We start from the raw sequence: 27,968 nt of genomic DNA, 5'->3' as shown, positions 1-27,968 counted from the left end.
TTAAATCATAAAAAAACCAAATGCTGCTGTTGCTTAAATACCAAAATTTTGGAACTAGTTATCCAACAAATACTGCATAGAAATTCAACTACCTATTAACAATCAACATTTTTAAGCAACAGGAACCTCAATGTCGTTGGCCAAAACAGGAGCAGTAGTAGTAGCAGGCTGACTGTATTCTTCCTCTTTGGGAGTGTGGATTGTGACAATATCTGGGAGGGGAGTCTTAGGACCCTGTTTCCCTTTAGGATCCCAATCAAGCATGATCTTAACCTTTATACCAAGAACACCCTGTAAAACAATGAGGAAAAGTTAACCAAAAAGTTGAAATCCTAGTGCCAAATGACATTAAATAAAATAGTATTAGTTAACGAAGAATAGCAGCAAACCTGTCTAAGGAGCACATGTCTCACTGCAGAGTCGATGTAATCCTTGACTGGTTGTCCAGAAGAAATCATATACCCATCCTTGAATTTCATGGATTTGGCTCTCTGAGCTCTCAGTTTTCCACTAACAATGACCTGCTCAAGCCAAACAATAGTTACAACAAAATCATTGTATAAAGCAATACAAAAAACATTAGTTCAAAGAGGCTGCTGTAGACAAACCTCGCATCCCTTGGCACCGCTTTCCATCACAAATCTTAAAACACCATAGCAAGCCCTGCAACAAAGAGTTCAAGACTGTAGAGCTTCCACAGAGGCAGAAAAATGGGATTCGACCAAATAAAAAAATAAGAAATTTTAAAAGCTTCTAGTCCTTAAAAGCACTTTAGCAATGTAAAATACTAAAATGTGTTCCTATAGAAACAAAGTAATAGGATGAGAAGCTATCACATACATATACCATCAAGGTTACCATTAAACAACAACAGTCAAATAGCATTTCATCATGTTCTCAGAGAAGGTGTTTACAGCTGAAAAGGGGGAAGAAAGGCTAAAGTGTATGGGTGCGGGATTCATTCCTTGGAAGTCCGCAAGGGTGTGGTAGTCAAAATCGAGATGTTACTCAACTTCGTAAAGAGTATGGATTATAAATTTCGAAACTCTGACAGTTTACGTAGACTCAAAAAATCATGATAAACTCGAATATAAGAATTTACTTTAGATAAATAAATATTTAAATATTTATCAAAATTACAATAATTTATTATATAACATTATGAATAACTTTTATATTTTTTTATTGAAATATTATTATTAGTTAATCATATTATATATTTTTAAATATTTTTTATAATAATTTTAATTAATTATATATAACATTTAATATAATACAAAAAGTGTCTAAACTTTGACATCTAGAAACTTTGACTTTAAGGCCCAAATGTCAGCAGAAACCCTAAACTCAACATCATATTCCAAGAACAACATGATTGCGAGCAACAACGACAATGGGTAACAGCCACTTTGGGTGACAACGACTTTGGGTGATGGCGACACTTGGCCAGCCAGCGACATATCGTGAGCTATGACACCAAACAAGAGAGACAGAGACAGCACAACAGTGAGATGGATTCACAAGAGTCCAGGGAAGATAAAACCAGGACTAAAACCCTAATCTTGTAAGTGAGCCCTGAAATGATTTCACTTTGCGAAAAAACAAAATTTCTCGTTAAACTTGCCAAATCAGAAACAGACTCGCGAATTCACCCAATTCCACCTCGATCCCACAATACTACTCCAAAATCGAGTTTGCTTATGAGTTAACTCGAAAGCACTTAGTGAACACGTAAACTCATCCCGGTTAATGAGCTAACTTGCAAGTTTGATAACCATGAACACAAAATCATATATAAGCACATAATTAAACTTCAGTTCACATGGTAAGCAAAAAAAAAAGTAAATCATAAACAGTAAGCCAACAGTTGTAATTAGTTACAATAACACTATAAGCCATCCTAGTTACAATAACAGTAAGCCAATAGCTCCATCCTAGTTAATTAATTCTAAAATAATAAATCATAACATATAATCTAGCATGCTAAAATCATAATCATACAAAGATCTTCAACCCCATTATTTCCAATTCCATTTGCTCCACCATTCAAATTAGTAATGTCTACATCATCTTTGTACTTTCATCTTCCTCAACTTTGATTGAAACCAAGTTTTCATCCAAATCCAAATTGTCTGCCTCGAAACCTAATCCTTCACTCTACCTATGCTCATCTTGCATGATACACTCATCATTGGGTGAACAATCATCAAGATCAATTTGAAGCAGTTTTCTTGTTTGCTTCTTCTATGCTAATCTTGAATATGCCATAACAAAAATCATTCACCGTGCTTTGCTTTAGCCTATTCTTTCTCTTTGAGTACTTAAACAAATACAAAGGCAAGTATGATATGAAAGAACTAACTTACCATCTAAAAGGAACTCCAATTAAATTCAAATTCGGAGGAACTACATGTCAAGTTCAATACATGATGGCACACTTTAGTTTTAGATGCTCATCACCATAAGACTCTCACCAATCTATTGGCTAAGGTAAAACCAAAATATTTAACTCGTTTTTTGAAATCGCCAATTTAAACATCAATCAAATCCTTCACCATCCATGTTAAACATCACATTAGATCTTGTCTTACTTCCAACTTAGATTTCAATACAAGACAATAATGCATTTGAGTGTTAAGGAAATAACTTGCAACATGCAAAGGCATGTGAATTTGCTTGTCTCACCTTTCATCAAGAATGTTCATTAAAGGCAAATAATTAACCAAAATATATCACATTAGTTAGTTTTCTGTTTCAAAACCACTAAATTAATAAATAATACATTGATAGTCATATCTTTTCTGGACAACATTGAAAGTTTTCGTATATTCTCCTTAGCTTGGTCCATTGGTTCAAAAAGAAACCCCATGGCTGGGAATAAACTAACTGAAACACACTTCAAATAGAGGAAACACACCCTTTAAACAAATTATGATAGTTCTCCAAAAATCCTTATCCTTCCACATCCACAACTATTTTAATTTTCCATCAATTGCTTTTGCAAACCTATCATACTTTTATTCATTAATAGTAAACATTCTAATTAAATTTCCATTGTTCTCATGAAGCCCCATAATGTCAAGTAAGATGTGGCACAATGAGTAAGACTAGACCTCACCAAATCTTTCTTGTGAAATGGTGTAGTAGAGAAACTAGAGAAGTTCTCAAATAGATAAAGGTTGTAATTCATTTACGTTATATCTTCATGAATTATAAACTTCTTCTCATAATCCTCTAATATTAAGTCAACACAATGTACCACACAAGTATCCATAATAGTGTTTTCCCCTTTGCCCTCATCATTTGACCAATAGCTTTGTAGTTTATTGTATTATCTGCCACAACTTGTACAACATTGTCTTCCACCACCTCTTCAACAACACTAATACTCTATCAATCATCTCAAACCTTTTCAGCTACATTGGATATTGCGGATGCATCTAGGGACTTGAAAAACATGGTTCCATTGGGGTCGTTCACTAGTAAGTTTATTATTATTCTTTTCTTGTCGAGCCATCAACCATAATTGTACATCTTGTTTTCTTCCATTCATCCCTACATGCTTGTAAAACAAGTACATATTTTAAACTTTCCTCTTATGACGCCTCTTATGCTGCACCATGTGAGTTCTCGTGGCAACTCTTAGGTTGGGTAAGTTTCTAGGGGTTTTAATTGGTGGAGATGCATGACCCATTTTGTAACCTCTATCCTATCATGAGATTAGAGTCAAATATTTGGAGGAAGTTCAAAATACATCTCTTGCTTTAAAAGCACGTAGGGATGAATGAAAGAAAACGAGATGTACGATTATGACTAATGGTTTGATTGATAAGGAATGAAGGACAATAATAAAATTTCTAGTGAACAACCTAAAGGGAATTGTGTTTCAAAGTCCATAGATGCAACTACTATATCCAAAACAACTGAAAGTTTTTGAGATGATGGATAACATTTTTTGAAGAGTTCCAGAAAGACAATGTCATTAAAGTTATGACTCATAATGCAACAAACTACAAAGCTGTCTAGCCAAATGTTGATGGCAATGAGAAAAATGCTATTTTGGACACCTTGTGTTGCACATTGTGTTGACTTAATGTTGGAAGATTATGAGATCTCAATTTATGAAGAGACAATCCCAAAAGGTAAAACAATTACTACCTTTATATCTATTCAAGAAGTTCCCTAATATCTCTATGTCAAAATTTCAAGAAAGGAAGAGATTTGGTGAGGCAGGGTGTTATTCTCTTTGCTACATCTTACTTGACATTAGGGTGCCTTCATGAGAATAAGGGAGCTTTAATTATAATATTTACTAGTAATGAATTGAAGTCTAACATGTTTGCTAAAACAATTGATGGTAAAGTAGTTGAAGATGTGGTTTTAGGTAAGGATTTTTGAAAGAATATCATAACTTGTTTGAAAAGTGCATTGCCTCTAATTGAAGAGCTTTGAATTAAAAGCTAGTCACGAGGTTCATTTTTGAAGCATTGGACAAAGCTAAGGAGAAGATACAAAAGGCTTTCAATGCTATCAAGAAAAGGTATTATTCAATTTAACATTCTATATATTTTTTGGTTAAGATAGTGATTTTGAAATTTAAAACAAAAAATCAACCAAAAGTAATATATTTTGGTTAGTCAATTGCCTTGGTGGAACATCATCAATGAAGGATGGGACAAGAGCAACTCTACATGTCTTTGCATGCTGTAGGTTATTTTCTTAACACTCAAATGCACTATCGTCCTAGATTTAAAGCCGATTTGGAAGTGAAACGAGGTCTAATGAAATGTATAACTAGGATGGTAGGGGCTGAGGATGAACAAACTCTTATTGATGTTCAAATTGATGTTTTCAAAAAACAAGTTAAATATTTTGGTTGTCTCTTGGCTACTAGGTCAACCAATTTAAAGACTCCAAAAATTTGTCATTCATTTATTGAGCTTGACACGTAGCTCATCAAGATCTGAGTGTAATTGAAGTTCCTTTGAGATGGTTTGACTAGACCTTATAAAAAATTACTTAACTTTAGGTTGAAAATTTTACTGCCCTCAGGATAGAAGAATCCAGACATACGTACCCTTCAGTAGAAAACCAATTTTTTAAACCAAAATCAATTTCCTGCTCTCCTCGAACAAACAATTTTGCAAAAGCTTCTCTAAATACACTAAATCAATCTACTACCACAATAAAGCATAAGCATTAAGCAAGAAGTGCACAGATTCATAATATCCAAAACTAAAATCCCTGTCTATTGATAACTCAAATTCAGAAATACTATAATCATTATATAAACTAATAAATTTGCTAAAAATTATACATACCTGCGAACAGCAAGACCACCGAGGAGCTTGTAGCGAAGAGATTCGGCCTGAGCAATGGCACATAGACCTCTGTTGTTCACCTTTTCCGCATACAGCTCAACACTGTTCTCAGGAAACTTGAACCTCTTCTGCACCACTGAGGTCAGTTCCCTAATTCTCCTTCCCTTCTCACCTACACATCAAAACACAATCAGTAAACTGATATTGATTCAACCAAAGTAACAGAGGTTATAGAATCACACTTACCGAGAACGGCTTGGGTTCTGGTGGCTCTGATGATGATCTCGGTGCGCATAGGCGTAACCCTAACCTCGACACCGGAATAACCATCCTCCGCCAACTCACGTGTCAGGACCTCATTCAGTTCGGCGAAGAACACTCCGTCCGCAACAAACTGTACAGTCACAACGTTTGAATATTCAATTCACACAAAATATCAGAAAGCAGAAAGAAAAAAAAAAAAGAAAAATTGTTGTTGTTTCTGATTCCGTTAACAATTTACCTTTCTCTTCTTACTCATCTGAGTTGCCATGTTTAGAAACAAAGAGAGCGGATCTGATTCTGATCTGAACACAAAGAATGAGAGCCAGAGATTGTGACTACAAACCCTAATGTGTCTGAATAAGCTTGTAGAGTTTTGGATCAGGCCCAGATAAAATGTTTTAAATTATTTAAAATTTTACTTTTTACCTAAATATTATTGTTCTATTTTTTAAATGCAAAAATAATTTAGAAATACACTAATTTTAAACATAATATTTTAATTACATTAAATATCCATTGAATTTTTTTTAATAAATAATTTATTCTCTCTCATATATATATATATATATATATATATATATATATATATATATATATATATATATATATATATATATATATATATATATATGGGGTTTGGGGGTACGCCTGTTTTTCAGTTGGTACATTTTAGCAATATGTACCGGATTTTAGTAGACAAAAATACCCTTATATATCATGGATTCTAAGTTTTAACGTTAAGGGTATTTTAATAATTTTCATTCTCAAAACTTAAAAAAAAAAGAAACCCCAAACCCTTACTCACCTCTCTCATTCCTCTCAATCCTTTCTCTTTCATCTCTCTCACTCCAACCTTTTCTCTGTCATCCCTACTGTAACCCCAATTGAAACAATCAGAAACACTTGCCTTTAAAAGATTTGCCTTTGTAAAGAGTTGAGTCATTGACATATTCACCTTTAAGGCAAAGGTTCATTCAAGATCTCTTCAATTTCACCATCTTCACTAACCTCTCTAATTTCATCATCTGTATTTGTTGAATCATCATCTCTAAAAAAACCCTCGAGGCCAATTACCAATTCTTTCGGATGTCATTATGCTTGTGAAAATTAGATAAAATTATATACGACAAAAATTATAAAATGAAAACTCATTATATATATATATATATATATATATATATATATATATTCTTCACATTATTTGTTAATAGAAAGTGCTTGGATTTTTATTAAAAATTTACAAAAATAGGAAGGTATGATAAGATAAAAAAAAGTGGGTTATTTCATTTTGTACTTTCAAACATACATTGCATCTTCAATCTTCAAAATATCATATTTCAAAATCTAATGAAGAAAATAAAAAATTCTTTCTTCAATTTTAAAATTTGATGAAAAGAATCTTTCCTTAAATTTTGAAATATGATAGAGAAAAACTTTTTGTTAAATTTTAAAATCCAATAAAATTTTTGAGAAATTTTTCGTAGAATTTTAAAATTTAATAAAAAATTTCATTTGTTAGATTTCAAAATTCTGATGAAAATAGAAAATGATTTTTTAACTGAAGAGAAGAGTTTTGAAATCTTAAAAAAATTAAAAAATACAAGGTAAAATGATGGAAGATGCCAGATGAAAAAAGAAGTTCCAAAGCTTGACTCAATATGCTTGTCACAATTATGAACCCATTTATCATGCTTGAAAATTTAATGTTTTAAAATTCATTTTATACTTTATTATATGAGGAGGCCAATTAGTGGTTAAATTTTATGGCACAAAATAATTTGAACTGGTAGTTATTAATTTAACACAATGTTATTATGATTTTATATTCATACAATAGACAGTAGAATCTCCAAACATGTGAGTGTTCCTTTGCTTTGGTCATGTAACATTCAATGATAGAAAATTAACCTAACAAAGTCAAACACTGATTTTACATGTAATAATTAAAATGACTCTTACAATATAAGTCCAAGAGGAGGAAGATCAATGTGCCTGACTTTATCAGTCATCAGCATTGATCAAAGAGTAATGGACATTTAACAAGTTTCTCCTTTTTTTTCTGCATCAGAACTTCCTCATTATCACTAATAACCTTATGCTCGAAAATTGACAGTAAAAGAATACAATCGAAACTACACATATATTAGGTAATGGTACAAGAAGAATTCTCATTTTAGAGAGTACTTAGGATTTTAAAAAATACAAAGATTATTTCCAGTCCTTTGAACAACAATCATCTAGGCTAACACCATACAGTTTGTCAGAAGAAAACAAAACTTATTGATATCTTCAATCAGTAAGACTTGTGTTTTCATATATCCAGCTTCATTTTCCGTTGGTCAGAGCCTCAGCAACTACAAGAATTATGCACATGAAATGAAAGAATAATGACTGCGATTTTCAGTTTTTCACCTCCTTTCACCTGCACCTGAACAACACAGGTGTTAAGTAATCAATATATTCAAAACTAAATAACATGGTCTAAAGATCAACATATACACTGAAAGCAGACCAACTAATTTTCATCATTACCCAAGTCCCCAAATCAAATTAAAGTATGACAATTTGGAAATTTACCAATTAAAATACAATATATCACAATGTTATACAGATAGATAAATCATGCAAAAAGAAGTATTCACTAAGTAGTTCCTACCAAACAGTTGCATTACTATCTCACAAGCTCCCAGTCCTCTTTTGACATGTCATAAATTTCAACACAACCATCCTCAAACATGATCTGCAAAAGCAAAAATAAATACATATTCATATTTGATGACAATTTTCATCTAAATTGTCAAAATCCAGACAAAGAAATCCCTTACTGAATGTTTTCGAGAATGTTCATCAAACCGTTTAATGACTCCAAACCTGCAGCATTTTAAGAATGAAAATGATTAAGGATATACATACATAAACTTCAGAAGACAGAGTCACAACTAATAAAGGGACAATTTTGCCATACCTCTCCTTTTCAAAGCTTTTTATTCTAATAACTTCACCAATGCAATTGTGTAAGCATTTTCGGTGGTTAACACGAGAACCTCCTGAAAAACCAAGTGCAACAGGGAGATGGGTATTTTATATATCGTAGATAAATTATAAGAGGAACTGATCACAGATTTTATGCACATTTACTTTCAGAAGAAAAAAATAGTAAATAACAAACGAAATAAAAAAGCAAACCTACCAATTTGCAAGCGTCCATTCTGATAAACCTGTCCAGACGAAAGTACACAGTTAGTCAGCAAAACAGATACTAAATTCAGTAGAAGTGATTATGCTAATTAAGTATTGTGGAATGTGCTCAGCGGTTTAAGTTTTTATTCTCTCCCCCTTAAATGGCTAGCTTTTGTGGTGTAGTTCACCAAGACTCCAATTGATTGGTATTAGTGTCAGTTGTCAGATATCTCAAAAAGGTTACCAACAAAGAAGTTGAGTGAAGTGTCATAGAGTGAATCACTATCTCTCTAAGAGTACAATGATAAAACTTTTGGTTTTCCCTCCTTAACACAGTAGTAAAATATGTAGTGTTTGGTTCCTGCCCTTATCAATTTTCCTTAAGTTCTTATCAGCATCTAAAACAACTTTAAGTTGTTAGTTTGTTAGGGTTTGCTTGGATGAGCTTCTCCATAAGCTCTTTTAGAGAAGAAAAAGATAAATTTAACTTCTTCATAAACAAAAATTACCTTATGCACAAAAAGTAGAACAACTATACAAGAAAATTTCTACAAATTAAGCTCGGGAAGTAGTTTATTTCAAATTTTCTTCCTATTTTCCTCTCATGGAGCTTATGGAAATGAATTTCAATGAACTCAGTTTCTTTTCCCTGATTCTCTATCAATTTCCTCTATTTGTTGTTATAAGATAAATTATGTGTCACCAGAATTAGATTAGCTCAACTAAAACATAAACAAGGTTGCTTTTCTGTCATGGAGATTTTAGACAGCACAAAATCACAAGTGTTTTGACTTTCCCATTACAAATTTGAGATGATTTTCAACTTTATAACCCCATGTTACGTGCAGGCACACAAATACATACATACATATATACATACATACATATATACATACATATATATATATATATATATATATATATATATATATATATATATATATATATTTGTTTTGGTTTTCCATGGAAGAAGGCTTATCATATGTTTGATCCAATGCAAAGAATTTTTCCTTTAATGTTTCCTTTGTAATAGTGCAACAGTTTCCCAATGGGTAACCAAACACGGCATTATTCATTTGGTTTTGCCAAGTGGGTGGAAAATCTTGAGAATTTTTCTAAAAGTTGCTTTCTGTTTCAAAACATATTAAATAATGTCTGTATTGATTAAGATGATTCTGTGTAGTAGCTTCTTGAAACTTAAAATATGCCTGTTTATAATGATTGGAAGGTTTTATTGAATGATGCAGTTTAAAGAAAGTGTTTCTCAGTTTGGTGTGGCAAACCAGTTTACTGAACTGCACTCTAAGTAAACTAAAAAATAATTCACTGAACTGCACTGCACTATAAGTGAACTAAAAAATAGTTTAGTTCAGTTCGTTTGAATTATTTTTTAGTTCAGTCCAGTTCAGACGAACTATTTTATAGTTAACTATAAATTTTATAGTACAGTGCAGTTCAGTACACTTTGTCCACCCTTACCCATGGTAGAAGGAGGGTATCTTACATTTCCAAGGAGGAGGAAGTTACTTTCTACATTTCTACCTATCCCCAATCAAATTTTCCATCTTTTTTTTTTCAAATTTTAGTTAATTTGAAAAATGCTAAATACCAACCAAATGGAGAATTGACATCAATTAGGGTTTCAAATAATGTGCAATAGCAGCAGAGCAGAGTGGCTAAGATCCACTACAAGGGCTGCTACAGGGGAGCAAATTTCTGTAACAAGGTAAGTGATCAAATAGCAGGCTGAACAGCGATGGTAGCAGTCATAATGGCAGTTCTATGTGTTGGTTCCAAGAAAACCCTCTGAATTGAGATATTATAGCTACTTCTTCATGGGGTTATTTTTGGGATTGCAACTTCCAAAATATAAAATGATAAAGACCTTTTGACTTTGGTTGGCATTTAAATGTTCTGTTCAAGATACCTATAAGAACTTTTATTTGTAATTATCAATATCATAATTTTTTAGAGTTTATATGTAAATAGCTATAATTAAATAAAAAAATTTAGAAGAGTGACCATTCCACTGTCCACTATCCCTCTATAGTGTCAGCACCACTATGGATGGTTTTATAAACACCAGAATTTAAGCTCAAGTTTTTAGAGATGAGAAAATTGAAAAATCACAGAAAATTATGCAAGAACCAAGATGCTGTATACTTTTAGGCATATAAATTGTTGACACGAAGAAGAAAAAGTAAAAGTAATGCAAGTACCAATTACTTAGTGGAGATTCAACTCAAGGTGCTGTATGTTCTTTCAGGCACATAACTTGGTGAAATGGAGAAAAAACAAAATGTAACCTATTACTCAGAGGAGATTCACCTCACAATACTGTATATGCTTTTAGGCATATAACTCAGTGACATGGAGAAGAAAAAAGCATAATGTAAACTCAGTGTACTGTATGCTTTTAGGAGTATAATTCAGTGACAGAGAGAAGAAAAAAACAAAATCTTGTGAGGACAAGTGTCGATGCATAATTTCAGACCATATGAAGCCATTTTGTGAAAGGTATTGCACTCAACCCAGTTCAATGTTGTAAAATTGTTCCTTTAGTGTTTCAATTGGTATTGACTAAGGGATTTCCTAAAGAACAGTTTTGACATGTTTTTGGCATTCACCAACTTAAGAGAGGGTAGATTTAACTCAAAATTTGTCCTCATTGCTTCTTATTATTTCCCTAATTATGTACTTGTATCCATACTAATTCAGAAGTAATATTCACATTTAAAATTTCATATTTGTAATTTTTCATATCCACTGTCAAGAGTCAACACATTTAAAAACTTTACTGCAATTCACTGTTTGTTTAAATTCACTAATAAGAATTTTATTTTCCTGTTCCATTCATCCAAGATACTGTTAGAACTGTCTACTAATCATCATACCAAAAAAGTCATATCCTAACAATTCATTTAGTCACACCTATGAGGCTTGTATGGTGGCCAAACTCAGCATTATTAATCCTCCTGTTACCCCTTTACCTCTAATTCTTGTACAAAATAATGGAGTTTGTTCTTTTATAGTTTTTTAATCTAAATGCAGCACTGAAATGACAGACTTACGGACCTAATAAAGTTCCCAACATAAACCCAATTCAAAAAAATGTTACATCCTTGCTTCTTGAGCTTACGATTAGGAAATTTGTGATGCAGGACTAACCACCATTCACAAATAAAATCTGAACAAGTCACTGGAATAATCTAAGTTATAGTACTAGGTTATAATTAAAGTTTCATGGAGATTAGAGAGAGAAGCATAGATAGAATGGTTATTTTTCATGAGAAGATGAAGCCACCTGGTATGCAACTAATTTTAATGCAGCATCTGAAGACATTTTAGGCTTGGTAGGTCGAACACCCAATTTACGCCTACATGTAGCAGCACCACAGTGGCAATCTTGATCTGCACCAAATTGAACAAACCTGCAACGTAGTTAGAAACATCCCAGCCAGCCAGAATCATGTTGGTAGCATAACTCAGGAGAAGCCAACACCACCAAAACTTAAAGGGTGAAGCAAAGAACAGGTAAGTGCTCATACTGGTAATCATAAGTCAGATGCTCGCCCTTCTGTATGTCACGAGTTGCAAATATGCCAATTCTTGTTTCACCATCAATTATCCTTAAAAATGGAGAAAAAAAATTGCACGTTACAGGAATGTATAAATCCTGCAGCAACATCATCATACAAATAAAAAAATCAGTAACCAACCATTTCTGCATCTCAGTATTTGGACAGCAACTATGGTTGATGTATCTTGATTTATTTCCCTTATATGTTGCATCTATCACCATATCTCGATTGATTTCACATAAGTAGAAATTTGTTTCACCACGGTGTTTCATGTTCCAAAGCCTTTCCTCACATGTTCTATCATCAATGACTGTAGAGAAAGACAACCGTCGTAAGTAGCTTTCAGAGTAGTTAAGCAAAAACTCACTTTATAAATATTGATAGGAAAATAATCACCTTCTCCAACATATTCTATAACAAACTCCCCATGTTTGATATCTTCATCCGCCACAATTCCAGAACCACATTTCTCAGTCTACAGAAATGTTAAATCTCAGCATGTCAAGTGTAGATATTTGAAGAGAAAATGCTAGTGATTATACAAATTCAAATAATCTAACTAGAATAAAGACACATCTATCTATGAGGACACAAATAAAGTATTGTGATGATAGAAAAGTGGTGGAGATAGTGGGAGGAGAATGAGGACACTAAGAAAGGAATATAGTTACTATTTTTCAAATTTTCAAAGTTACTTTTATGAATGTAAACATTTTTATTAGTTTCTTTAGCAAAACTGAATAGAATAAGGTTAAAGAACTTTCAAGACAAAATGTAAAGAAACACACAGCAATATAGACCCAAATTAAAACGAAAAACAAGAGCAGCTAAATTACACAACCATGTCAGCAGGGCACATGCAAAAATTACCTCAACAAATTTCAATGACCTCTAAACAGAATCTTGATTTTGCTATGAAAAGGAAAATACAGGAATAACTCTTGAGAACTATATTATAACAAAAAAAAATTCTGAGCCAGAAATTTATACCTGAACCAATTTCATCTTTTTCACAGGGCGATTCTGGAATGGTTTGTTAAGACAAGAGCTCCCACATTTACAGCCTGATGAACAGCTAGACAGAAGCATCCTACAGGAACAGTCAACATGATGAGTAAGCTATGACTTAAAATCATGTTGATATACTTGCATCTGTAATATTATATGATATAATAAGTAAGTAGAGACTTTATGTTACATAGTAAAACCAAGTACTAGGTGGAACTATAATATCTGGAAACAATAACCCTTCCAGCCATTTTAAACATCACACAACTTCACAAGGCTAGCAACTCGCATGATTAGTCAAACAGGTAATAACCCTTCCGATCATGGAACAAGTTCAAGCTATTTCTTAAACTTATGGAAACCAAAGCTACACCATCCCATTCCTTATTGGTTTTGAAGGGTTTGAGGAATGCAACATGCTTGCCATGACATGGTAGCTTCGGAACAATTATTATAAAGGCTCAGATCAAGCAACAATGAGAATATTCGGTGCTACCAACAGTAACCATATTTGATGAACTAAGCATGCTTATGAAGAACTTAGTTAACCATACTACACAGCCCATTGAAAAACAAGTACTCAAACAGACACCAAAAATAAATATTTCTGAAAAAAAAATCAATGATGATTTTGGATGGTTGATTGGCTGCTGACAATAAACTTTATAAAAACATATAAGTAATAGAAATAAAGGTAGATTTGGGAACATTACTTAATATGGAGTAGAAACGTACTAGAAATGAGAATAAGCACATGAAGATTTCCCTAAAGAACATGCAAATGGAATACTTACCCACAGTGGCAATCTCTACCACATACACTAGTAGATCCAGCGGAAGGAGTACAGGAACAGAATATGCCATCATCATCAAACCGGGATCTTTTGACCTTCTTTGTGAGATATATATCTTAAATTTGTAAAAACAAACAAATATAGACAATTCTCTAAAACTCTAGCCATCTAAACAGACAAACTAAGTAAAACAGGATCGCACAATTTAGAGGAAATTAGGAAACTAAAAACAACTTAAACTCTAGCAGGCTCAATACATGCAAACTTACTTATAAACCATACAGCTCTACATGAAAGATACACAGTTACTGTGAACATTTCAGAAGAAGTACAAAGGATACTGCGTTTTATATAGGAGTACTGCATTGGCTTTGATTTATTAAACCAATTAGGAAGTTCAAAGTCAACAGGTTCTCGAAGCTCCTTCAACAACTTGTTGAAAACAGATCCAAAATGAGTCTGCTCAGAATTCTGTTAAACAGGAAAAAAAAACAGGAACTAAATCAACAGACCATAGACAATTCACTCAAAAGGAAAAATTCAAATTGAGTTGACTAACACAATAGCAATGGACTACCACAACAACATATTCTATAAAAATTGAATCTGATACGAAAAGCCATCAAAACCAAAATAAATATTTGATTAAATGGGTCATCTTAACTTAAAAGGGCCAACTAAAGATATGGCAATAACTAATGGTAAATTCATGTTAGTAATTTCTATACATTTGGCCAATCCCCCAGCATCATCACATAATATTTTAGAGAACTTAAGCGAATGACTGGTCAAGTCAAAGGTATTACAACAACACTAAACAACCTTTTTCATGGCAGGCATGAAATCTGATAGAGTACTTGATATTCCTATGTGATCAACCTGTGTCTCAGTTTCTCAATAGAAGCTCAAACCATAAATCGGATATTGAAAATCAATACCACAAAATCCACATACAAGACTTACTTGATTCCTTCAAAGGCATACTTTGCCTACAAAATGAAGAAAACTGTATCAGCTTTAAGCAAAAGTAAGACACCAAAATTTTTCCCTATGTTGAATTTCCAAAATCAATAAATCAAAATTAGCATCCTCAAACACAGACATAAAAAATATTTTTTTCCTACATATATGTTAGTGCCATGGCAAACAGAAACTAGACGGGATAAGCAGGCAGAAAGATGGTTCAATATTTATTCCTTGACAAGCAAAAGTGGGAATTGAAGAAAAAAATAACACATAATGAGAAAAACTGAAAAATGAAATTTAAAAAAAAAAATAAAACAAATTATCTGCTAAAACCAACTTTATTTAATTTAAATTCATAAAGAATCATTACTACAATGGCATCTTAATCTGTTTTGGGAACTCCTCCTGGTGTTACATTAAATAATTTAAAATGAACAGAAAACCTCAGAGTCTTTATTTTTCAACCACTAATAATCTGCAGTTTATCTGTTAATCAATTTCACAATTTTGAATGCAGAAATAAGAGCCAGTATAAGAGAACTTAAAGAAATTTAAATTAATATTAAATTGAATAAATTAAGGGGACCCTTACATATACAAAGGGTTTGGGTTATACGCAAAGATCAATTTAATTTCTTAAATCCCATTCAGAAGAAAGCCCCCAATTTTCAAGTAAGTATCTGCTTTTCATTAATTCCACTAAACCCATGACCTATATTTGAGGGACTACATCTATCACCCCCTCCCCCCCAACTTGCTATCTGTTGACACTGGAAACTTTCATTCCTTTCAAAATCTTCTCCATTACCTAATCTTTCAACTATTTCATTATCTTGCACTTGACAAGAACTACTCTTGATACAGACAATTGCTCCAATAAACACATTTTTTTCCCACAAAATAAAACAAATTAATAATAAACGAGTATCTGTCTCGTTTTAGATCCCTTCTCACTACTTTTCATTTGCATGGAAGGCAAAGAAAAAAAGAAGAGAGGAAACAAAGTTCTGAAAATTTACAATGGAGTAACAACTAAGAAATCCTACGTTTACATGTCACAATTATCCTATCCCCACCTTCCCTCTTATGCTTCTCCCTTCTCCCAAACACAAGAAAATTCCTAAAAGAAAAAAAAATACTTTTTTTGAAAAATTCAAACTTTTCCCCCCATTTTCCTCACAAATCCCAATGTTTTCTCCCCTTATTTCAGAAATCACAATTGATATTCTACATTTGGAAATCTCGATTCTCCCCTCCCCCGACCCTCTTGTACCACTTTGCGCTTCGCCCAACCAAGATAAGATCCTCAAAGAAAAAAATAGCCAAGCAACTGAAAAATTTAAACTTTTTCCAGCCCCAGATTTAGAATTAAACACAACAGAGTGAGGAAGCCAGCGAAGGAACATGAATTAAACTAAACGGAGAAACAGAACAAGAAGCAGGAAACACAAACAGCGTTTGCAAGAAAAAACAAAAATTTGGCTTAAACCCATGAAAGAAATTGTAGCGAATGGTAGTAAGTACAGTGTAAAAAGTTAAGAAGTACAAAAGGTATGGAATGAAATCAGTGAGAATTCAAAAGAGATTCGTAGAAGCAGAACAAGTACAGTAAGAAGAGGGGCAAAATGGGAAATATGTACACAATCCAAGACAAGAAGAAGAGAGAACCTGAGATGGGTTTGGTGAAGAACAAAGTGAGAGAAACGAAATGGAATTGACGGTGCGAATGTATATTTACACACATATATGTGTCTGTATATATATATATATATATTTGACAAACTCAAAAAACTGTCAAAGCGCTTCTTGGTTGAATCTCAGTAGAAAGCTTTCAAACTTCAAAAATCTACTTCCGATTCAGAACTTAGCCACCACAATAGGGTTCTGTCTCTTTTAATTATATATATTTAATACTACTTAACTTTATAATAATAATAATAATAATAATAATAATAATAATAATAATAATAATAATAATAATACTAAATGTTTTGATTTCATCGAATATTTAATTTTGGAAACATGTTTTATTTTATGTTTCTTTAATAATACTTTTAACAAACATATAAGTTAAGGATCCCATTAACAATTTTTTTTCATATTAGAAAATTAAAATTGTTAAAGAAAATTTGAATCGCAGATAAAAATGGAAAGAATATCAAAACTACAATGTATACATGTTGATTTGAAAGAATGGTAGACGAATTATATTAATATAAAGATTATTTTCCTTGAGCGAAATAAAGTAAAGGATTTTTATCGGGAGTTTAATTATCATATATTTTATGGAATTTATAAAATGCTATAATTATTATGAAAGTAAATAAATTTATTGTTATAAAATATAGAATGGGTTGAACTTATGGAACACACACTCACCATGAATGATGCATGAATAATACTCTAATTTTTCATGTTCAAATTTCAAAAACACAAAATTACTATATTATTTATTTATTTAAAAAAAATCTTAGTAACTTTAAAAAAAACAGTGTTTGGAAACAAAGGTACTTTTGAGCATCTTGATATACAAAATTGTCTTTTTAATTAGTTTAAAGCATACATAAATAGTCTTTTTAGTCATAAAAAAAATCTTAAATAGGGTTGCAATAATAGACACTTCCCCATTATCATTTTTAGTTCTTTAAACCCTTTTAGTTATTTTATGTTGCATTAAATTCAAAGTTAAATATTGGTTGAAAAAACATGACAATTGAAAGTGTTTTTAGGCTAATTCAATATATATTTTTATTTAAAAGAGAGAAAGAAATTATAATATTATGAAAAAATGGAATTTAAAGTTTTTGTTGAATTTTGAATGTTATTTCTAACTGAATTTTTAAAATACACTGATATTAATACATTAAAAAAAATTAATATAGTTTGAAACATTAAAATCAATATTCATTGAATACATTTTGAAAGATTCAGTACAAAAACGATATAAAAAAACTCTAAATTTGAAAAAGGAAAATATTTAAAATAATTTAATCTATGTAAAGGGGAGATTGTGGACCCATTCAAACATTTAAAACCTTCCCTCCAATCAATGACCATGCAAGCTTCGGATGGTTCATTACACTTATTTTTATCCATATATTCTACTTCGCCTTTGTAAAAAGAATGAACTTTTACGGATATGCTATTACTCCATTTATTAAAAAATTGATTTTAAGTTTAATTCAATCCCACAAAATTAATTTATAAAATAAGATTTATATCTATTTATAAATTATGAATTAGCCTTATATATTTTGTTCGTAAAATTAAATATTTTTAATGAATGATTCGATAATATCGTAATTACTTATAAATTATGAATTGGTTATCTGTAGTCGATGTGAGATTTCCATCGTACCAATAACAAGAAACATAACATGACTTTGTGTTTATCAGTTGCGAACTAAATAAATTTGATACACGGTTTTTGTCTTATACTTCAAAAGATAAAATAAAATAAAAATATTAAAAACTATACAGGATCATTAGATGTGGTAAAAAAAGTTATTACACAAGCTATTTAAATTTACATTTCTCTTATATATACGGGTGTTTTAAGTGATTTATGATATAATTTTTTTATAAGAAAAAATCAAGGTGGTAATCTCCGTATTTCAGAAATATATCTTAATTCATAATGTTTTACTTTCATCGTTAATATAATCCACATAGAACACAGCTGGTTACTGTAGCATGCATAAGACGATAAACTAAGTTATTGTTAATGCACAAAAGAATTTGCAATTAAAGACAACAAAGTTTGAAGTTGAAATTTCGATGTATGTGAAATCATTTGAGAATCCCTTTTCAATTGAAAAAAAATATTGTGCCAAATGTGGGATGATGAGATAATAGACTTTTAAAATAATGTATAATTTTAAAAATTAAAAATTTTGAGTTAAATTTTAATTTACTTATAAATTTAGATACTTCTAATTAATTTTTAATAAAATGTTTTGTGTATTATGCTAATTTTTATATTTTAATTAAATATTTATTGTTTGATGTTGTTTTAGATGATTGTTGTTGTGTTTTGTCATTTTATTTTTTTCCACTACATATAAGATTTTTTGATTAATATAGAATGATTATATTAAATGAAAATAATAAGTTATCTTTATTTCTTTAATTAAATTATTATTTATTAAATTATTCTTATCGTGTTGAATTTTTCGATGAAAGATTACTAAACAGATAAAATATGAGTTTAATTTACACAATTGATATCATATTTAATTTAAAAATCTTAAAATAACAATTTATGGATTTTTATCTTATATGAACTTTATAAATTTCATTTAAGATGAAACTTAAATTCATAATTGAATTTTCAAGACTCTGTCAGAGGTGACTATGACAATTCATTACTCACTATCACATTTTAAGAAAAACAATAAGTTAATTGTTTTACTCTAGATGTGATATCATTTTTATTAATGGCAAAAACTCATATTTTTTAACAGGAAAAAAAATAAATAAGACGACAAAATAACTATGTCATTCGGTTAACAGAAAAATTAAAAAACGGATAATCAATTAAAAATACAAAAAAATCAATACTCAATAAATTAATAAAACTTAATTAAATTAAATAAGATAATACAATAAATATATAGAGAGGAAAAAAAGAAAAAGAATGAACATAAATTAATGACTTTAGGCTTAAATTTTCATAATAGACCCATTTTTATATAAAATTATGCAAATAAATGTGTTTTCGTTATTCATGAATATTAAAATTGTTTTGTGCATAGTAGAGTGCGCTTGTTTAATGCATGATCCACGAGAGAGAAAAATAGTACTTAATAAAGATATAAAAAAGAGAAAAAAGTTGGGGCATCGTAAGAAAGTTAGTGCCGTCAAAATGGGTTGAAACTCGTGAGCAAATCCTTGAAAAAAAATGTAAAATTTTTTATACGAGCCAATTTTGACCCGGCTTATTAAGAACCCGACTCACACGGGTTGAACTCGTGGTGGGTCGGGTTGACTCACCAACCCACCTATTTTTTTAATTAAATTAATTATTTAAATCCTATTTTTTTATTGAAATCAAATTAATTAAATTAATTATTCAAAATGCACAACCTTTACCCCTCTGCAAATAAAATCCTAAGATTATAGATTGGATAATATTATAGATGTATGGATTTATCAACTCCAATTTAATAGATGGATAATATTATAGATTGGATAATTCAGGAATATATCATTTGTTTTATCTTGTTTTTAGACCTATTTACAAGAGTTTTATCTTGTGCTATATATTTTTGTTAACGACTATACGTAGTTTCTTGGTCAAACGGTTGTGTATGTCTCATTAAATTAAATTGGCAAATTTTTATGCTTGATAATATATATAACAATATATTTCTTTTGTTTCATTTTCTTTTATATCAATTGGTCCAATTATTACTGTTTCAATTTGATCGATCAAAGTAACATGTTATAAGAATATGAGAAGAAGAGGGTGAAAAAAAAAGTTAATTAAGTGAGCAATGAGCCAACCCGTTTAACCCACCAACCCGTGGTGGGTCGGGTCGGGTTCGAATTTTTTTAGCTTGCTAATAAATGAGCCAAGTTGGGTTGGCTCACTAAGTGACCAACCCGTGGTGGGTCGGGTCGGATCGGGCTGGGTTACCCATTTTGACAGCTCTACAAAATCATAGGAGAGAGAAGAAAATGTGCAGATTCCTTCGCCACGTCAGCTAGGAGTTAACTTCGTTTCTGCCAATTTAACGAGGACTTGATTCATTCAATTTTAACAACTTTGGAACGTAATGTATGCACTTTTAAAACTGGGTACTAAACTGAAAAAAACCACTTAACATAGGGACCAAGTAAGCTATTAAGCCTATGTATAAATGATGTATTATCACCTATAATAAATAAAATATTTTGAAGTCTCATATTTGATCATTTTTACTGGCTTTTAATATCTTTATTTATTGTTATTTTTTTCACAACAATATTTATTTTCATTTTTAAGTGTTCAATTACAAAAATCTTTCATTTGCTATATAATATAAAATATTTATATTTTTTTCTATCTTTAAAGAAACAAAAATGAATTATTTTACTATTAAATATTTGATAATATCATATTTTTTTGTCATGATTTTCAATTTTTATTTTTATAAAAATTAATCAATAGATGGGTACTTATACTAGCACACAAGTATACGTGTTATCCAATAAAGAAGAGAATCAGACACTATATATGTATGTATGTTGGAAGTCTCACATCGACTAGAGATAATGTCAAATTATAATATATAAATGAGGTACAAATCTCACCTTATAAGCCGATTTTGTGGGGTTGAGTTAGGCTTAAATCCATTTTCTAATAATGTATGAGAATTTAAATAAAGATAAATATTTTTCTTTAATGAATATGAACTTTTTCTTTAAAAATGAGAATGAAATAATAAAATCTGTCCAGCTCTACCATAATTTATTTCTATTAAAATTTGGCTTTCCAAATAGTAATTTTGAATGGATGTTTAATGTTCATAGTTTGAGAATTTAACTCTTAGAAACTGAATTTTGAGTGGGTTTTCAATGTCTTTCGACCATTGTTCATTGTTTATTCAAGGCTTAATAGCTTACTTGATCCCTATGTTAAGTGAGTTTTTTTCAATTTAGTACCTGGTTTAAAAGTGCATACATTGGGTCCCAAAGTTGTCAAAATTATATGAATCAAGTCCCTTCCGTTAAATTGGAAGAAACAAAGTTAACTCCCAGCTGATGTGGCGAAGGAATCTGTACATCTTCTTCTCTCTCATCTGCTTTTCCTGCAATGCCTCAACTTTTTCTCTCTTTTCTATATCTTTATTAAAATACTTTTTTTTCTCTCTCTCCCCCGAAGCATGCATTAAACAAGCGCACTCTACGTTGATGCACAAAACAATTTTAATATTCACTCACATTGTTCGGTCATTGGATTACACCATTCGTTCACTCACACCATCTAGTCAGTTACACCGTTTGGTCACTCACACCATTCGGTCACTCACATCATTTGGTCACTTAGACCGTTCGGTCACTCACACCATTCGACCACTTAGATTGTTCGGTCACTCATACCATTCGGCCACTCACACCATTCGGCCACTCATACCATTCGGTCACTCACACCATTTGGCCACTCACACCATTTGGCCACTCACACCATTTGGTCACTCACACCATTTGGTCACTTACATCGTTCGGTCACTGACATCATTCGACCATTCACACCCTTCGGTCACTCACACCGTTCGGTCACTGACATCATTTGGTCACTTACACCGTTCGGTCACTCACATCATTCGGCCACTCACACCGTTTGGTCACTCACACCGTTCATTCAATTTCTCTTCTCTACCTTTCTAATAATTCTTGAGGTAGAGATTGTGGAGGAAGGAGAGAGAGAGAAACAATATTTAATAAAGATATAGAAAAATGAGAAAAGTTGGGGCATTACAGGAAAAACATAGGAGAGAGAAGAAAATGTGCAAATTCCTTCGCCACGTCAGCTGGGAGTTAACTCTGTTTCTGTCAATTTAACAGAAGGGACTTGATTCATTCAATTTTAACAACGCTGGGACCTAATGTATGCACTTTTAAAAGCGGGTACTAAACTGAAAAAAATCACTTAACATAGGGACCGAGTAAGCTATTAAGCCTTTATTCAATTATATAAGAACTTGATTTTACTAATTTTTTGACACCAAAAATACTATTTTATAATAAAAATTTGGTTTTGTGGGGTTGAATTAGGCTTAAATCTACTTTCTAATAATGTATGAGGATTTAAATAAAGATAAATATTTTTCTTTAATGAATATGAATTTTTTTCTTTAAAAATGAAAATGAAATAATAAAATATGTCCAGTTCTACCATAAATTATTTCTAGGTTTAAACCCTCTGTTGGTCCTCATATTTGTTGGTGAATGTCAAGTGGGTCATCATTTTTTTTTGGGTCTCAATTGGGTCCATATACTTGTAAAATTGAGCCAATTAAGTCCTCTCTGTTAACTTTTCACTCACGGCGTCTAACTGTGATTACGTGGTTCAGGCCGATGTGCATTGTTTGATTACGTGGAATTTTATTTAAATTATGGGGTTATGACATAGGCCATCGCACGTTCTTCATCCAGTCAGGCCATGGGCCTCGTCGCCGGCCGCCGGTCGCGGTCGAAGCTTTGCCGACGACAGTCACTCCTCAACTCTTGGTTGAAGGATGAAACAGAGGGTCCTCATGTTCATAAGTGACAACCATAATTGTGAAAAGCCTACTCAATGAAACTCATTCAGTTCACTGCAATTTTCAAATCCTCCGAAGGGAAGAAACTTATCTTTTTCCACGAATTCGTTGATCAGTAACATTCCACGAACAACATTTCTCAGTGCTAAAAAATTCATAGGACTGAAGTGATTTGCTTTCCATAAATGAACTTGTTGCAGAAGATTCCAAGGGAAGATACCTGGGACAGTGTGTTCCCCTTCACAAAGCAGCACTGAAAGGTGACTAGAAAGAAGCGAGTAAAATGTTGGAACAAGATTGGGAGCTGCTTACACCGCCATAACAAAGGGTTGGGCCACAACCCTCCACATAGTAGTGGGTGCTAACCATGTTCACTTTGTGGAGGAGCTACTAAAGCTAATGCAGCCTCATGAATTAGAATTGCAAGACTTAAAGGGTAACACTGCATTCTGCTTTGCTGCAGCAGTAGGGAATGTGCAGATTGCTCAGATCATGGAGAGAAAAAATGAATCCTTGCCAACAATCAGGGGTGGAGGAGATTTCACTCCTCTTCACTTGGCTGTTTTACTGGGAAGAACTGAAATGACATGGCATCTGTTCCCTAAAAAAAACCAAACAAATATTTCAAGAAGTCGATTGGACCACAGTTTTCTTTCTTTCTATAAACGGTGGCCTCTACGGTAAGCATTTTTTCTTCATAAAATCTTCCATGCACACCGAGAAAATGCAATTATTGAACATCAAAATGCAGACCGACCCATCATTCTTATTGTGTATCAAATCACCCCGAGATCTATATCCTACAAGAACATAAAAAATAACGATGATAGAATTGATGTAGAGTAATATCTTGAGAGAAAAAGCTAATATCAGTGGAGGTGCAAAACAGAGAATGGAGAAACGATTATTCCTCATTAACGTAAAAACCAGTATATATACAGAGTAGTATAACTGTCATTTTGACAGTTACAGCAGTTACGTAGTTTAGGTTTACATTTTAACATTCCCCTTTAAAGCTAAACTACTGAAAGATCTAACTCCAAGTGAATCTCTCAGCCTCTCAAACCTGTTCTGACGCAGGGCTTTAGTGAAGATATCTGCTGTTTGTTCGTCAGTGCTGCAATATACTAATTCCAGTTTTCTTTTACTGGCTTGATCTCTGAGATAATGAAACTTGGTCTCTATGTGTTTGCTTCTACCATGTGAGATTGGATTCTTAGATAAGTTGATAGCAGATTTGTTGTCTATCATTAAGCGTGTTGGTTTGCGGTGCTCAATCCTCAACTCTTGTAGAATGGCTTCCGACCATGCACACTGGCAAGCAGTTTCAGCCGCAGATATGTACTCTGCTTCACAGGATGATAGCGCTACAACGTTCTGTTTCTTTGAACACCATGATATGGAAGCTCCCATTAGTTTAAACACATACCCAAAAGTGCTCTTTCTACCCACTTGATCGCCACTCCAGTCTGCATCACACCATGCTTCTAAAATATCATTCATGCAGTCAGCTTTCCTGGGAAAATAGAGACCATAATCTGTTGTTCCTTTCAAATAACGTAGAATGTGCTTGGCAGCAGTGAGATGAGAGTGTCTAGGATCGTGTATGTATCTGCTGAGGAGTCCGACTCCGAAACTGATATCTGGTCTGCTGTTGCATATGTAACGGAGGGTTCCTACTATCTGCTTGAACAATGTTGCATCAACTTTGGCTTCTTCTTGTTGACAAGAGAGTTTCAAATTTACCATGACAGGGATGGATGTGCAGTTACAGTTCTTCAAGTTAAATCTTTCCAGGGTCTCTAAAATATACTTTTGTTGATGCATGAACATTCCATCTCTTGTTTGCATGAATTCCAGTCCGAGGAAGTAGCCTAAGGTGCCAAGATCTGTCATTTCGAATTCAGTCTTCATTTTTGCTTTGAATTCTTCAATCTCCTGTGTGGAGTTTCCTGTAACCAACAAGTCGTCCACGTACAAGCACACTACGAGGGTACCTAGCTGCTCAACAAATTTTACGTAAATTCCATATTCAACAGTACATTTTTTAAAGCCATACCTGATAAGCAGTGCATCAATGTGTTTGTTCCAAGCTCGTGGTGCTTGGCGAAGACCATATAGTGCTTTGTTCAGTCTGTACACTTTCAGCTCTTGTTCCCTTTTGACAAAGCCAGGTGGTTGATTTACGTACACTTCTTCTTCGAGAGGGCCATTCAGGAAAGCAGATTTGACATCCATTTGGTGAATGGTCCAACCATTGAAGTTGGCTATTGCAACAATGAGCCTCACAGTCTCTAGTCTTGCAACAGGGGCATAGACATCAGTGAAATCTATCCCAGGTTTCTGCAAGAAACCTTTTGCAACCAACCTAGCTTTTAACTTTGCAATACTTCCATCCGGTTTGTATTTAGTTTTAAACACCCATTTTACCTCTATGGCTCTCTTGTGTTCAGGCAATTCAACCAACTCCCACGTTCTATTTTTCTCAATAGCTGATAATTCTTCCAACATAGCTTCCCTCCATTGTTTAATCTCAATGGCTTGTTCCCATGTGAGTGTTTCTGCACCTGCCAATAAAGAACAATGAACTAAATCACCTGTATCTGTAACATCACTGTCATTAAACAGTTCATGATCTGCGAGTCTCGTGGAGGGGAATCGCGTTCTCTGTGATCTTCTGACCTCAGCAGCTTCATTAGTATCAGGCTGTTTGATCTCCTTGGTTCTATCCTCCTCGAGCCAGGTAGTCACCTCAGCACTAGATTGTTCCATATGATTATTCCTTGCATCATACCATCTAGGCACAGCTGACTCATCTACTATCACATCCCTGCTAATTGCGATTTGTTTCTTTACTGGATCATATAACCTGTATGCTCCAGTTGGATGATATCCAACGAGGATAAAGGCTTCACTTCTGTCGTCCAGCTTCTTTCTTTTCTCTTCTGGGATGTGTTTATAGCAAACTGAACCAAAAATTTTCAGGTGTTTCACATCAGGTTTCCTCCCTGACCAGGCCTCTTCTGGTGTGCATGTTGGTAGTGCCTTGGTGGGACTCCTATTCAGCAGGTAGGTAGCAGTCGAGACAGCTTCTCCCCATAGGTAGTTTGGTAGATTTTTCCCTTTGATCATACATCTGGTCATGTCCAAGAGCATGCGGTTTCTTCTTTCTGCTAATCCGTTGTGCTGAGGTGTGTAAGGTGCTGTAACCTCATGTATAATTCCTTTGTCATTGCAAAACTTGTTCATTTCTCCAGAGTTGAACTCGCCTCCACCATCAGTTCTGAGAATTCTAACTTGCTGACCCGATTGTCTCTCAGCCATGGAACAAAATTTAACAAAGTGTGTGTAAGTTTCTTTCTTTTCTCTTAGCAAGTATATCCAAATTTTTCTGGAAAATTCATCTACAAAGAGTAAGAAATACTTGTTACCTCCTAGAGATGGTACGTCAAAAGGGCCACATACATCTGCATGTACCACACTCAACAGCTGTTTTGCTCTCTTGGGTGCGTAACTCTTGAACGATTTTCTGATTTGTTTTCCAGTAACACAACCCTCACAAACTTTGTTTGGTATACCAAATGTAGGAATGCCTCTCACAAGATCTTTATCTCTCAGTTGACATAGGCTTCTAAAATTGAGATGCCCATATCGAAAGTGCCACAACCATTCATTTTCTTTCTTGTCACTTGTTGCAGTCAAACATTGTATCTCTGTTGCATTCAGATTTACTCTGAATGTTCGATTTCGCGCAAGAGGAGCTTTGAGAACCATCCTCTGTCTTTCATCGAATACCTCAATGTGTTTCTGTTGCATCTTCATGGTATAACCCTTTTCGAGAAGTTGGCCGAGACTGAGGAGATTGCTTTTCATCGCTGGTACATATAGAACGTTGTGCATGAATACAGATCTTCCATCTTTGCGAGTGATTAACACTTTGCCTGTGCCTTCAGCTTTAATTGTGCTATTATCTGCAAATCTTACTGTGCTCTTGACACTTGTGTCCAGATCAAGTAACCATTTTCTATTACCTGTCATGTGATTGGAGCAGCCCGTATCCAAATACCACAAAATTTCTTCCTCTGCATGGCTTGTTTTCCCAGTGAGTGACACGTACTCTGTTTGGTCGGTCTCCTTTGCACTTTTGTCTGTTTTCCACATCTCATATTTTCTATCATGTGCACCAATACTCATCAACAAAACGTGATCTGAGTCTGTTTCCAGTTCTTCTTCTTTTACAAGATTTGCTTCATTGCTCTTTTCTTTCTTGTTGTTTTCATTGTGCCAACACTCAGATGAGTAATGACCATATTTACTGCACGTAAAGCATTGCACATTTCGTTTGTCAACACCTTTTCTGCCTCCTCTTCCTCTGAACCTTCCTCTAGCTTTATTTCCATCTCTGTATTCATTGCTGTTATCATCCTTGGATTGCTCAAAAGTATTCATGAATCTTCCTCCATTTCGGCCTCCACGTCCACCACGTGATCTTCCTCTTCCTCTGCCAGTTCCACGGTTCTTGTAATTTTGATTACTTCTAGCTTGAAGCGCTTGATTTGTGTTTTGCGTTGCATTCTGTTCTGATGTTCTTCTTTCTATCAATCGTTG

At 33.0% G+C, this 27,968-nt stretch overlaps 2 protein-coding genes across 5 annotated transcripts; both read right to left on the bottom strand.

Annotated features, from left to right (window-relative positions):
- Positions 1 to 8: 8 nt before the first annotated feature.
- Positions 9 to 5,963, bottom strand: LOC124828880 (small ribosomal subunit protein uS3z). The gene is made up of 6 exons (XM_088113483.1): positions 5,824 to 5,963; positions 5,568 to 5,715; positions 5,322 to 5,493; positions 609 to 663; positions 390 to 521; positions 9 to 291 (listed from the first exon to the last, which is right to left on the bottom strand). Exons 1-6 carry the CDS (start codon positions 5,851 to 5,853, stop codon positions 112 to 114), a joined length of 717 nt encoding a protein of 238 aa, XP_087969609.1. The 5' UTR covers positions 5,854 to 5,963; the 3' UTR covers positions 9 to 111.
- Positions 5,964 to 7,691: 1,728 nt separating this feature from the next.
- ASHH3 (histone-lysine N-methyltransferase ASHH3) lies at positions 7,692 to 16,976 on the bottom strand. 4 transcript variants are annotated; one of them, XM_047302274.2, is made up of 15 exons: positions 16,783 to 16,976; positions 15,112 to 15,137; positions 14,971 to 15,027; positions 14,490 to 14,619; positions 14,149 to 14,263; positions 13,337 to 13,436; positions 12,743 to 12,821; positions 12,485 to 12,656; positions 12,314 to 12,394; positions 12,070 to 12,196; positions 8,776 to 8,803; positions 8,551 to 8,632; positions 8,411 to 8,456; positions 8,242 to 8,325; positions 7,692 to 8,013 (listed from the first exon to the last, which is right to left on the bottom strand). In XM_047302274.2, exons 3-14 carry the CDS (start codon positions 14,986 to 14,988, stop codon positions 8,257 to 8,259), a joined length of 1,047 nt encoding a protein of 348 aa, XP_047158230.2. In that variant the 5' UTR covers positions 14,989 to 15,027; positions 15,112 to 15,137; positions 16,783 to 16,976; the 3' UTR covers positions 7,692 to 8,013; positions 8,242 to 8,256. The 4 variants fall into 4 exon arrangements, with proteins under 4 accessions (XP_047158230.2, XP_047158227.2, XP_047158228.2 ...); XM_047302271.2 differs by having other exon boundaries at positions 14,971 to 15,014; XM_047302272.2 differs by having other exon boundaries at positions 7,692 to 8,007; positions 14,971 to 15,014.
- Positions 16,977 to 27,968: the final 10,992 nt, after the last annotated feature.

The sequence above is a fragment of the Vigna umbellata genome, chromosome 4 (genome assembly GCF_029865625.1).
Source record: "Vigna umbellata cultivar VRB3 chromosome 4, Vumbellata_1.0, whole genome shotgun sequence".
NCBI classification, from domain to species: Eukaryota; Viridiplantae; Streptophyta; class Magnoliopsida; order Fabales; family Fabaceae; genus Vigna; species Vigna umbellata.
The sequence above is the reverse complement of the archived record's forward strand: the minus strand, read 5'-3'. Positions and strand labels throughout refer to the sequence as shown.